Source organism: Lathyrus oleraceus, chromosome 2 (genome assembly GCF_024323335.1).
Source record: "Lathyrus oleraceus cultivar Zhongwan6 chromosome 2, CAAS_Psat_ZW6_1.0, whole genome shotgun sequence".
In the NCBI taxonomy this organism is placed as follows: Eukaryota; Viridiplantae; Streptophyta; class Magnoliopsida; order Fabales; family Fabaceae; genus Lathyrus; species Lathyrus oleraceus.
Genome location: NC_066580.1, coordinates 420,637,784 through 420,652,256, shown reverse-complemented (window position 1 = coordinate 420,652,256; position 14,473 = coordinate 420,637,784). Strand labels below are relative to the sequence as shown.

General features: G+C 32.5%; 1 protein-coding gene across 1 annotated transcript; it reads right to left on the bottom strand.

Annotated features, from left to right (window-relative positions):
* Positions 1 to 656: 656 nt before the first annotated feature.
* Positions 657 to 10,533, bottom strand: LOC127119879 (LRR receptor-like serine/threonine-protein kinase FEI 2). Its single transcript, XM_051050238.1, has 14 exons — positions 10,156 to 10,533; positions 8,930 to 9,162; positions 8,434 to 8,569; positions 7,691 to 7,762; positions 7,512 to 7,583; positions 7,021 to 7,092; positions 6,621 to 6,692; positions 6,446 to 6,517; positions 4,950 to 5,032; positions 3,942 to 4,109; positions 3,452 to 3,784; positions 2,708 to 2,953; positions 2,048 to 2,181; positions 657 to 1,319 (listed from the first exon to the last, which is right to left on the bottom strand). Exons 2-14 carry the CDS (start codon positions 9,030 to 9,032, stop codon positions 1,107 to 1,109), a joined length of 1,776 nt encoding a protein of 591 aa, XP_050906195.1. The 5' UTR covers positions 9,033 to 9,162; positions 10,156 to 10,533; the 3' UTR covers positions 657 to 1,106.
* Between the last annotated feature and the right edge of the window lie 3,940 nt (positions 10,534 to 14,473).

The following is a 14,473-nucleotide window of genomic DNA, read 5'->3' as shown; positions in this document are numbered from 1 at the left end:
TCATCTATTATTTATTACCAATAGTATTCTGAGTTATCATCTAATATAAATGTTATTCAATACCAGTTGAATCATTTTATTCATTATGAAGATTTATGGTTCACAATCTACCCAATATCAAGAATGATTGTAACAAATGATATATTTTCATTTTTTTTTTGTGTATCTTTCCTTTTTTTTCTTTGACATTGTTATTCAACTTTATCACTATATTTTGTGTCCACATATTACAAATCTTTTGTCCTTCTATTTCTTACACAAATATTTATATCTACGTATACAAAATTAAGCTCGGGTATTATACTAGTTCTCAGAATAATATTCTAATATGCATCATAACCGGCACCACCAACTATTCTTTTAGGACTCCGAGAGCTAGTAGACGGTGAGGGGATTGGGCAACTTTACTATTCATGTGACTTTGTGACATGGAGAGGGAATTGAGTAACTTCACTATTGATATGACTTTGTAACTTCAAGGACGGGAGGAGGTGCATGCATCAGCATCATCTTTAGCACAAGGTAGGTCTATAGGAAAAGGATCAAGATGAGAATACTGAATAGTATGATGATAGTAACAGAATTGCTCCATTGATTATTCAACAGGGAGCTTTCCTACTCCCAAACAGGTAAATGTTGCACAAAAACAAGGAATCTCAAATGAGAAACTGAGAACCACCTTCATTAGATGCATTCTTTTATGGAAACATATATTACAAAAAATAAATAAGAAAGCAAAAGTGGACTTTCTGAAATTATACATACTCATATACACTTAAATTGGAGTGAACAATGTGACTTAGATTACAAATGCTAACAAAGGTGTGGAAAACACAAGTGGAAGGGGGAACTGCAATCAAATATAACATGCAACTCCATCAGGAAGGCAAAGAAATGCATGAAAATGTTGAATGATGATATCCGTTGAATAACAGCACCTTCTGTTGTGAAGTGCTGTAATGAAGGACATCTTCCGTCATAAACTTACACTTTGAATGAATGCACATATGAAAAGTTGCACGCAGATTCTTAACCTGTTTCATCACATCTGACTCAAGTAATTTGCAACGACATGGATGCAAACATAATTTGTCTTCGCAGCCTTTCTAGTCCGAGTCATAGAAGTCACTTGGGCATGGAGTTACGACCTCCGATTCGAGCAACTGGACCACTCGGTGCATAGTGGGTCGATCCTCTGGACTCGAGGAAACACACTGAATGGCCACAGAGAGCAAGGCATCAAGGCTCTCCACCTGCACCCCGTCACATAGTAGATCCACAATTTCCCTCGGCCTATTTTCGGTAATAAGGAAATTCAACTGCATCAAAAACAAATTTTGGCATTATAATGTGGTTCATTCCTTTTAAAAACAGCAACTAAGATTACCCCCGCTTTGTAATTGCATAATAAAAAAGGAACATATACTAGATGATAAAAAATTTCAGATATTTCACCTACTTAAAGAATACAATTAACATTCTCTGTCACATCCGTTCATGCTAACTGTAGTGGTGGTAACCATAAGGAAGCCGGTTTTATAACGAATTAAGGATTTAGCTCCTCTCAACTAAACTATGAGAAGCACTTAAGATTACCTCCACTTTAAATGGCATAACAAGGTACACATGTGATAACAGGTTTCTATTTAAATAATATAATTAACACTCTATTCGTGCTAACTGTAGTGATAACCATAAGGAAGCCCATTTTATAATGACCGACAAATTCTTAGGATCTGTTTGGGAGGGGGGATTATGAGAGAAGTGTAACTGAGTTGTTATATGATCATATATAATGGTATTCTATCAATTATTCAAGAATCTAGCCTTCCAAAATCCATGTGTGAGTGTGTCTGTGTGGTGTGTGTATAATGTGTGGGCCTAAAACTATAACAAAAGCTACTTCAGTGAATATTTATGCTTAAAACCTAAAGCAAAAAACAAAAATTTAGTTTTTAAAATAAATATAAAGGATTTAACAACTTGCACCAAAATTTAATATTATTATTAGAAGAAAAAAGAAATAATATTAATGCGCATCACATACCCAACCAACAATATTGAGACCCTTTTCAATGAATGATGCGTCTGTTGGCCGCTTTCCACTAAGCACTTCAAGTGTCAACACCCCAAAACTATAAACATCCGTCTTCTCGGTTGCTCTGCCACTTTGCATATACTCTGCAGTGGAGTATGAAGAGGCTTGCTCAAACAATATGGAGTTAAAGTGTGAAACTAATAGTCTAACAAAAATCACATTTTTGTGCACCCAAAACATTATCAGCCCTTACAAGTATGATTACTAGCAGCTACTTTACTTTAAGAAAAAATATATAAAAAAATTTTTATAGTACTCGATCATTTTCTTCATGTTCTTTTGGTTGGTTTGGCAACAGCAGTCCTTTGTTTCTCTTTAAATATAAAGGCCATAAGAAAAAAATACTTTAACGCTGTTGCATTTACTCTTTCAAAAGTCAATCTATTATAACTTCACAAGCACTTACCAGAGGTATTTCATGTGAACACATTAAAACAAGAGACAAGCAAATACACATCTGTGCAGTATTAGACCACCACCTAGTAGTAGTAACTAGTTATATATACCCTTGACTCGACAACAAGAGACCCTCATCAATAGTTCAAGTGCTAAATACCATTATTCATGCATCAGACAACCATCTATAGGGTGAATACCATTATTGCTTACCTGGAGCTAGATAACCGAATGTTCCAGCAACAATAGTAGTGATGTGAGATTCTTCATCTTCCAGAAGTTTGGCAAGTCCAAAATCAGAAACCCGAGCATCCAATTTTCCATCGAGCAAAATGTTGCTTGACTTTATGTCTCGGTGTATGATCCTAGGTGAACAATCATGGTGTAAGTACGCAAGCCCTTTTGCAGCTCCCATGATTATATTCAACCGTGAATCCCAGTCTAGTTGCTCGGATCTTTCTGTGCAGTGCATCACAAACATCATTATTCCCCGAAAAAATATTTAAGCAGAGGTACTGTACTAGTTTCATTGTTACTTGAACTTGTATGAAATAATGCAGAATAAATAAATAGCCATATTTAACAATCTAATAACTAAAGCATGATAGCATCGGAAGTCAGAACACAGACATATACTATACCCTAATCTTGACACATCACATCCAAAAAGCATCAAATATTTATTTTATATGCTGAGGTGCTACAGCAAATGTTCATTAATAAATGCAGTTAATGCACACAATAATCATAGATATTTTTTAGGAGACCTATTTTGAGAGAGTTATTAAGGGTTCTTAATCAGGAGTTTGGTTTGATATAAGAAGTCAATAATGATTACCAATTTTAAGCATTTGACTTTCTAATCACCACATGCCCTCCCTAATAATACAGATTTAGCTGCTTCATATATTAATATGATGGAAATATATATTGCAAGTATTCAAATAAATATCATACCATGAAGAACTTCATCAAGACTACCACCAGGTAGGTAGTCATATATTAACAACTTTGAGGTAGGTGAGTTGCAATATCCACGTAAGTTCACTAAATAACGGTGTTTGATGCTACCAAGAATTGCAAGCTCCCTCTCAAAAAATCGATCAAAGCCCTCATTCATCTTTACAATCCTTTTCAATGCAAATACATTCCCATCATCCATTGCGAGCTTGTAAACAGTTCCAAATCCCCCTACTCCTATTATGTGTTCCTCATTCAAAGTCTCTAGTTTCTTAATAACGTCTTTCGAAGAATATGGTAGGTCTCCATGAAACATCACGATCGATGCACCTACAAGACATTATTTGGAGATATTAATTTTCAAGGGTGTTAGAACATAAAGATATATTATTATTATTATATTCTAACAATGTCTTTCAATGCATAAAGTAGAAAAATCTAGCTAAAACAGGCCCATGAGCAAGCCACAGGAAGATAAGGAGCATACCTGGACCAACATCCACTGCAAGACTAACTCTATCATTTTTACCAAACTTTTTATAAAGAAAACAACCCCAGAAGCACATAAGTGCCACCAAAAGTAGTGCACCCACAGTTGCTGATGCACTGATGAGAAGTCGGCCAGAATATTTCTTCTTTTCATTTTGATTTTGGTCTATAAGGAGTGAAACAATATAAGTTAACATGGAATTGATGACAACATGATCTAAGTGACTATACTACAATAAAAACATAGTTCGGAAAACAAAAAGTTATTGAAGTCCAAACAGGGATGTACCAACATATCAAAAGTCGGACAAATACCATAACCTTTATCAATTTTTACAGAATTAACCTATACTTGAATTTTAAATTTCAATTTTTCTGTTGATCGATTAAGAAGGATAATTTATCTTTCTTAGATCTTCTAACACACTAGTAAAATTTCTTCCTTTTATCAAATTAGTCACGCATAATATAGGTAATAAATAGGTCCAAAACAGTTGACTCTACCTTATACTCATTTGGAAGACACACAGGTCAGGATATAGGTATTACTAAACAGCCTCATGCCTCTTGGTACCACCGTTACACCCTCGAAAAAAAAGGCTTTAGCTTCATTTTATTAGAAAGGAATATAGGTCCAGATAGAGATATTATTAATTCCCTAAAAGAAAGGCTTTACTTCATTTTATTAGAAAAGATTATAGGTCCAGGATAGAGATATTACTAAAATGCCTCATGGTACCACCATTACACCCTTGAAAAGAAAAGTTTCATCTAAAATGAAGTATAAACCTTCATATGCCTTTCTAAAAGTGATTGAGGAGTCAAATTACCACCTTTTCTCAACAAACAAAAAAAGCCATAATAATAGAGCCAAAAACTCAAATGTTTCAGTAAAAGTATTTTATATGAAAAGACAAAACATCAATAAACAAAAAATAGAAACAAAGAAAGAGAGCAAGCTTGGTATGATGCGAAATGAAGGATAAAGAAAAACACACAGTTCTACCTGAAGATTTCTCCCCAGGCGAACCATCATCTTTACATGTTGAATCAATTTGTACTCCACACAAACCTCGGTTTCCAACAAACCTGCAGCATGACATTTTACATGTTAATTAAGTGACCCATTTGTGAAACTATTGTCCCAAAATAAGTGACCATTTTAATTTTTAACACAATATTAATTCCTTATTTCTAATTGTGCCCTTAATTAATACTACTTTCAACACTCCCAAATCAATATTTTACACTTTGCATTTATGGTAATGGTGAATACAGCAATTGCTTGATCAGGGTAATTTAGTAAAAGTATTATTCTCTATCTTTCATTTATATATTTTCCTTAATGAGTGTGAAATGGTCAAATTAGTCACTAATTTATGCCTACAAATATCTCCATGCATGATTTTAATACGTACTCCAGAATTCACATGAAATTAGAATATTCACATTTTTCCTTGATCTTAAATTCTTAATTCTCTTTAAGTATATCTATTCAGTAATCTGAGTAGCAGATCCAAAATAATTAATAATTACGATATGCCTTTGGCATGCAGTCCATCTATTGTTTGAAACTATCTTACATGCTGATCAAAAACTTGAGAAATGCAATTACTCTCTAACAAATCATGATTGTGATTTCCTTAATTATGCTCAAATGATTTCTATCAATCTGTCCAATTTATCATAATTACTTATATTACTATTCATCTATTAAAACTCCAAGCAATTATTTTACTCTGAACTTTATTTAAGCACCAAACCTCTTTATTCCTCTGAAAATAAGACCAACAAACAAGGTCATCAAATCATTCTAGCAGTGAATATTCCCATGAGAAAACAAATAAGTGGTTTTTTAAATTTAATTTGTGACTAGTAAGCTAACTAAAAAAATGAACTCCCTCCATCCCATTTTTATTAACATTTAAGATTATGGCACAAGAATTAAAAATACAACTAATATTTTAGATTTCGTAAAAAACATTATATAATTTTCTAATTCTAAATATACCTTTTATCTCTCGCATAATTAGGTTCTTAATCAATTACTCCACAACAACTACTACCACTAGGTCAAAGGTATAGTAGGAAAAGAATATTTAATACTTCATTGATATTGTAAAATGACATTCAAAATAAGACAAATATTTTGTTAAAACGTCAAACAAAATGGGACTGAGGGAGTAATAGAAAATTTAAATAATATAAATACTACTAATGAAAATTTTGTACACACAAATAAAAGTGCGACTTGATAATATTGTGGAGTGTGAATAAACTATTTTTAACATGTTTATTTTAAACTCAACTTTAGTCAAAAAAATATGCAAGTGTTATTTAGGGGATTACAATTATGAGTTGTTTATTTGGAGTGTGAATAAGTAGTTGAGTATAATATCCCAGCCAAAAAAACCTACATCGTAAAAATCTATGCAGAACAAACAGTCATATTCCTGGCAGCACTTAATATCCAGAAATCAATAAACAAAAAGTCGCACTTACGAGCTTTCTGTAAAGTGGGCTAGGACACCATCAGAAGGTATTGGTCCGACCAGAAAATTGGTCGATACATTGCTGCAAAGTATCCAACATTTAAAAAATAATATTTAAAAAGTAGAAAATTAATAAAAATGGGTGTAAGGAAAGAACAATCATAGCAGAAAAGAAGTCTACATACAACTTTTTTAGATTATATAACTTTCCAATTGATACTGGAATATTCCCTCCAAGGGAATTGCTTGATATATCCCTGAAAAATAGAGACATGTTGATGAATATAACCTCTGTAACACCAGAACTACCAAACTCATTTTTACTAAAAGGAGACTGCAAACTATCTCATATACCCACAACTCACTAAATTCAATGACATGTGTGCTTGCATAAATATACCCACAACTCCCACATAAATACCAGACAAAATATCTCATATAATCATTTTTCTTTCCTCCTTTTCTCTTTGCCGTTTATTCTTGATATGAGAACAGAATGAGCCCATGCTACATTATTTAGTGTTTGATCCGGACACAAATAAGTAAATATAAATATAATAAGTATAGACTGAAATAGGAACTCACAAATTTTGGAGCTGTGAGAGATTTCCTATTTCACTTGGAATTACTCCACTAAGGTAATTACCCTGTAAAAAGCTGGACAACCCAAATTAACAGTTATTGCCAAGTAGTGATATAGAAAAAATGGATTTGCCCAAAGTTAAACAACATAAAGAACAAGATCTAGTAGTTATAATGGAGAAACTTCCTTGGTGAAAGCAAAGTCATACAAGAAAAACTTTTTCAAACATAATGTTCAAAGTTAATATGAAGAGTATCAGAACACACTGTACATGGCTGCCCACTAAGTGCAATAGATGAAACATAAATGTAATAAGCAATTTGAAATGTACATGCATAATATTAATGCTAATAAATATGATATTTGATTGTTAAAATGCATTATCCTAATACCATTATAAACCAAGATAAATGCAGATAACTTTCCACGGTAAATAGAAAAACAGACAAAAAATGGAACAAAACAAGGCAAGTGGGCCAAAGTTAATACATACATTCCCTGCAATTCCGTGCAATTTCCCAATTCTGGTGGAATTATCCCATAAAGGTTGTTGTTATGAAGAGCACTGCAGCAGATACATTAACATTGTAATTACAAATGAAATTATGTGATAGTATGTATCCAATAATTAAAAGAAAAGATATATACAATCACAATTTTAAAAACACATACAGAACTTTCAGGTGATCTAACTTCCCAAGGTCAGGTGATAAAGACCCACTTAACTTATGGTGTGATAGAATCCTACAATATAACCAATGAAAGATAAGTTAGAAAATAATTCTAGATATAATTGCCAGCAAGTCTCCTGTTATATCTTGATATAAAGTGCTTTTTTCTTCAGAAGTCTTGTAAACCAAAGTATCATTGCAGATGCAATATTTCAACTTACAACTATATTTACATATAGAAAAAAGTTCTATCCTATCCTGCATTAATGAAAACACTAGTCCAACACAAAACCCATAAAAGAAAAGAGGGAAACACTAAAACAGAGATTTCAAAAATCGCGGGCTCAAGGGTGGAAGAAATTTGAACTGTCAAAATGTTATTAAGCCATCATAAACTAGAACAGTGAATAAATGAGAAGCAAAACTGTATTATGTTAAATTTACAATCAGTACTAGCACCAAAAATTAGATAATACTTGTTTACAGAACTTTAAGTCAAATCAGAACTTAGATGTTCCAGACATGGCTGAAAACATTCCTGTGAAGCTTCACAAAACTATGCTTTGTCTCACTTATAAATAAAAGACTGCCATGATATAATTCATCTACCCACAACATAATACTTTTGATAAACTACACCAGTCAATCAAAACAAGATGATGTATGAAATGCTTTCATCTCACAAATAAGGAGTCTTATAGCAAGTGAATGACAAGAAATGTCAAGTATATATAATAAACTCACAGATGCGTCACTCTCTTGGTTTTTGGATCACATTTCACTCCTTTCCATTTACATGGGTCAGGATCCTCAGGCCTCCACTGTAACAGGATACCATCAGAGCTAATAATTGTTGTCCTGAAGCTGACAAGTGCCTCACCTATAAATGTGAGAGAATATAACAATCAATATGATTATGCAAGAGAAACGGAGTCTAGCTCATGAAATTAGTTAGATGATATTTTAAACCAAGTCCATGTGAGAATAAACACAAAAAAGAATGATGTTACTATAACTCCCGATGTTTTTACTTCTTTCAACACATTTGTTTTAGAGGCATAACCGAAAATAAAAATTGTATTCTAGTTAACAATACTTTCAGTCAAACCCAGTACGTCAGAAATATATATTTTATATGTGTATAAAGTTGTTCATAATAAAAAAAAGAACATCACTATCGCATAAATATGAAATGTGATCAAATCAGAATCAGACTTATATCCTAAATCAGTAATCATACCATCAGGACTGATCGCTTCAATGTTATTAATTACAATTACAATATGTATCAGCAAAACATACAGAAGCCACAGCCATTGGCCTTTTATCAGACAAATGCCCATAGCAACAGTGTTGAAGAATAGTAGAGCTAGTGAAATTCATCAGAGACAAAGGTGTCTGAAATGTCTCTCTCCACCATGTAGTTATCTTGTCGGTATATACATCAGCAGTGCAGATGATCGTAGCCACTGCCTGCAACATCAAATCAACTAAGCTGAAATTAAACCATACAAGAATCATCATTATGACAAATTAATCAAATTCATCTGAGAACACTTAGGTCAGTCTGGATTGACTTATTTGAGCCAATCCATGAACTTACAGATGTAAAACTGTTTGGAAGAGTTCATGGAAACAGCCTATGACATGTCCATAAGCTCTCCATAATAGCTTATAAAAAACAACTTATAACCTATATGATACCAGGTTGACTATATTTTATCTTTTGTCCGTAAGTTATTTATTTTCAGCTTATTTCCATAAGCTCTCCATAATAGCTTATGAAAACAGCTTATAACTAATATGATAACATGTTGACTTTATTTTATCTTTTACTCATAAGTTGTTTTCAGCTTATTTCCATAAGCTCTCCATAAGAACTTAGAAAAACAACTTATAGCTTATATTATAACAGGTTGACTTTATTTTATCTTTAATCCATAAGCTATTTTGTTATACAGTTGCTTATCCAATCAAGGCCTTAAAAACACTTACATCAGTTAACTGTTACTATACACACATAACCAGTAACCTCACCAATTAAATGAAAACACGAGAATACTTGAATATATCGTAGTCCAAGTCAATGACTACGATTAGAATGCATAATCAACCATTCTCTATGAACTAATCTCCAAAATTTCCATCTATACAACACCTATTTTCCAAAATTTTCAGCTCAAACGCAAAAGCACTTTTTACCTAAAGCAAAAGCAGTTTTTAACTGAAAAGCTATTTTAAGCTAATCCAAACTGAACTTAGGTAAACTACTACAAGAACTTCATAATTGACATCATGTATACTGTAAATAAGCTCAGCATTTCAAATCAAAAGCAAGCAATGCGCGAAAATCAAATCCAGGTAAAGTAATCATCAACTTCAATTTTAGCAAAATCGAAGAAGCACGTAGAGAGATGAAGAAGAGAGAGAGAGAGAGAGTGTGTGTGTGTGTGAACACGAACTCACCTTGATTTCGATCTGAGATTCGAGAGAATGAAAGAAAAATGCAAGTTGAGGTGTAAAAAGGAATAACAGCCAAAAGACGTTAAAACCACCGTTATCACAACTCTCACACACACCCAGTGCTTCGTTGTGTATGAGATTTGTGTGATTCCAAAGAGTGAGTGCGAGTGTGTGAGTTTGAGTGTGAGCGTGTGTGAGTTTGGAAGTAAGAATAAGATACTTTTTTGGGAATTAAAGTGGAACCTATGAGATTAATTAAGAGCTAAGCTGTTTGGTACGTGACAACACGGACACAACGCACGTGCAACCGACGTCTTTCAATCCCGTTACAGCTCACACTACTCATCAACTTGACGCCTGTAGCGTACACTACAAAAACACTTCCTCTCTCGTTACTTTATTTTATGGAGTTTTTATATAATTCTCTATTTATTTATTATCCCATTTTTACCCTTTTTGTTTCCATAAAATTTAGTGGAATTTAATCATGTCAGAAAATATATGGAAATTCGGAGGAGACGTAATTACTTATGTTAGAATTGAATTAATTGGTTCAGAAGATTGGATATTTTGGTGAAAAAAATTAATAAATATATGACGATAACATTTAATTGATCTTTATTTTATTTTCTATTCAATCACCGGGTAAATTTATCCAACTGAAATGTTTCAAAAGAATTGTTTCATAATGTGCAATTTATGGTGTCATTAAAAAACCTAACAATACTATTTTTAAGAATAATAAATTGACGCATATCATTAAGATTAAGAATGCGATAGTTTTTAATGCAAACTCAATTCACCCTATCATTAAAAACATAGCAGTAATTATCGATAGGCGTAGGTTCTGTAAAAGAACAGCATAAATGAGTGATTCTTTTTTAATTAAGTTTCTTTCAAATTTCTAATAAGTCAAAAACAAAAATTAATAAGTTGGGCATACTTAATTTAAATATAATATCTTTTGCTATTTAAAGCATGGTCTTAAAAAAATTAATATTCAAATATTATTTTAACATTTTTTAATTTTAAATTTATAATATTTTTTGAAATTTGATTATACATAATACACTCAAATACACTCATAAAAATTGAATTGTTGATACTAAATATTTATTGGTTCTAATTTTAATCTATTAAATATATAAATTTTAAATTTTGATTGAGAATTTAAAAAATAAGGGAACGAATGACTTTAAAAATCAAAGAAAGATTGAGTGAAAACAAAATAAGAATTTAGATATTGGAGATTTCTTTTTTTTTTTAAATTAAATTTTCTCTAATTTTGAAAACTAAAACATTGAATTGAATAAAAGTTTTTTTTAGAGTTTGTTTAAATATAATTTATATTATTATAATATTCAAAAACTACAAATATATTAATGATAAATACTCTTTTATTATTTTATACAAAAAAGAATTTAAAAATTAAAAATTCTCTCTATTTAAAAAAAAAACTGTTTTGAAAGTTCTTTTTTTCCCTCTCTCCAAATTCTCAAACAAAGTATTAAGGATGTTGGTGCACAAAATGAAGAACATGAAGATGGAAGAAGAGAGAGAGAGAGAAAAAATTAACAAACTTCCACTACTCTATTAAAACGCTTATAGCAAAATCGTTGTATTCACACTGCTCTATTGTGTACAGACTGTTACATTACTTAATGGCTAAGCACACTACTACTTATATACACAAACAATAATGTTATATAGGCAAAATACTAAAATACTGAATTACCCTTTAAGACCATCCCTTAATTTAAGATTTAACTAATCAAAACTAATAACACAAATTTCATCCCTCATGTGAAAAAATTGATCAGTATTGATCGTTTTCGTCAAAACATTTGTCAGTTGCTTCTGAGTGTTATAGTGCATAACTTATAACACTCTATTCTGAACCTGACTTCTCAAGATATGATACTTAGTCTCAATATGTTTGCTTCTCCCATGTAACAATGGGTTCTTGGCAATATCGATTACATATGTGTTATCAATCATCAACTTCAAATGCTTGTTTACCTTGATCTTTAGATCCTCCAATAAATTCAGAAGCCAAACAGTTTCACATGCAGCCATAACACCATTAATATATTCAATTTCACATGTTGACAAAACAACAACTGGTTGCTTCTTGGAACACCAAGAAATAGGACCTCTCAGATACTTAAACAAATATTCTGATGTACTTCTTCTGTCAACTTTGTCTCCACACCAATCAGAGTCCGAGTAACACATCATCTCTGAAATAGTCTTTTCTCCATAAGGGAACAAAACTTCATACTTCATAGTCTCTTTAATATATCTTAGAATCCTGACGGCATCTTGGTAATAAGACCACTTCGGTTTACTCATAAACATACTAACAATTCCAATTGCATAGTAAATGTCAGGTCTGATATTACGAAATACCTCAGAGAGTCAACCAACTACTTGAAAGTTATGGCATCTACATCATCACCTTCAGAATCAGAATCCAATTTATGATTTGTTTCTGACTATGTGACAGCAGCCTTACAATTCAGCAAGTCAAATCTCTTCAAAAGCTCAAGTTCATACTTCAGCTGATGCAAAATGATACCTTTTTCATAGTACATAAACCTCGTCCCTAGTAAATATGTTATATTTCCTATATCAGTTATCTCAAACTCATTCATTAGCATCTTCTTGAACTTAGTTATCTCATGTTCGCAACTTCATTTTAGCAATATGTCATCAACATATAGACACACCAGAATCATATTGCCTTCAGAAGTATGTTAAACATAACGCCCATACTCCATCTTACATTTTCTGAATCCTTGGAGCTTGAAAAATTAATCAATTTGTAGATTCCAAACTCTAGGAGCTTGTTTCAGTCCATACAACATTTTTTGCAACATGTACATCATCCCTTTCTTATTCTTTTTCACAAATCCAGGAGGTTGTAACACATATACCTCTTCTTGCAATGGACCGTTCAAAATGTAGATTTCACATCTAAATGCATCAGAGGCCAATTCCTGTTAGCAGCTATCACAATCACCAATTTGATTGTCTCATGTCTCGCTACAGGAGCAAACACTTCAAAGTAATCTAACCTAGGTTTATGTAGAAAACCTCTTGCTACTAACCTTACTTTGTGTTTTCTAATTGATCCATCTAGATTTAGTTTCACCTTGAAAACTCATCTAACGCTGATGGCTTTCTTGTTCTTTGGAAGCTCAATCAACTTCCAAGTCTTGTTTCTTTCTATAGCCTAAAGTTATTTTTTTATGGCCTTCACCCACAATTTCTTCTTGAGCGCTTCTTATGTACTCACTGTAACACCTCAAAATTTGCCCTCCTCTCTTGGGATTAGTTGAGCATATTGCATATCATTTCATAGGTCATTAGTGTAGCGGTGTATTCGTCGCTATATGATTTATCGATTAAACCATAAGCAATGCATACAATGAATCGAGTCGCCACCGCACTTTTATTTATCCTAAGGACTGGTTAAAAAGCGAACAAAAACCTAAGAAGTTTTACACGTAGAAAACTAATGAAAAAGATCAGAGAAACTGGATAAGGGGTAAATTACGCAATGGGAAGGTGTTAGGCACCCATCACGTCCTAGGTACTCCTAGGGAGCCCTTTTCACACTTGTTGTATAAAAATGTTTATCTGTTTATGACATATTGTGCAAACACGAATGGGATGATGAGAAAAGAATGTGCAAGTTAATTATTTTTGTGTTCGAACGGATGAACCCGTTGCCTACGTACCTTCCATCAAAGGTAAGGATCAAAACGCCGTAGTTCGGCTAAAAGATTTCCAAAAATTAGTGAGTTCATTTTAAAACACAAGCACTAAGGTTTTTCATTACCAATGGGAGAAAACTCAACCGACATCAACAATCCACCATGCGAGGACGGCTTCAACATACTAGTGAAGGGTTAACCCTATAATAAGTATGGAAGACTTACAATCAACTCACTAAGGATAAGGTAAGAATTACATCAACCACTATGGTAATTAAAACCTACGGCTAATGTATGAAAACATATTAACAATGGACGAAGCCAAAACAATTGAATGGGTGAAGTTAATTGATTATGATTATTCACAAAATATGGTCAAAGTATGATTAAGATTGATTCAAAGAAGTGTTATGAAATGGGGTTTGAAAATCAAGGACTTAGGGTCCAAGTTTCTAATTTGAAAAGGGATGAGAATGTTTGCACAACATGCATTTATAAGTTTTTAAAAGTCAACAAGCAAAAAGGAGTTTGAAACAAAAGGGTGAAGATGAAGTGTAAAACCGCCTAGAAGTTCACCTCTTGAAATCATATAGAGGATGATT

Excerpts from the sequence above, each read along its gene's own strand:
- LOC127119879 (XM_051050238.1), bottom strand. The coding sequence starts at position 9,032 with ATGGGCATTTGTCTGATAAAAGGCCAATGGCTGTGGCTTCTGTATGTT. Across the intron at positions 7,093-7,511 it reads TGCACGGAATTGCAGGGAAT|CTTTTTACAGGGTAATTACC; the intron begins GTATGTATTAAC and ends TGGGTTGTCCAG. Across the intron at positions 6,518-6,620 it reads TTATATAATCTAAAAAAGTT|CAATGTATCGACCAATTTTC; the intron begins GTATGTAGACTT and ends GATACTTTGCAG.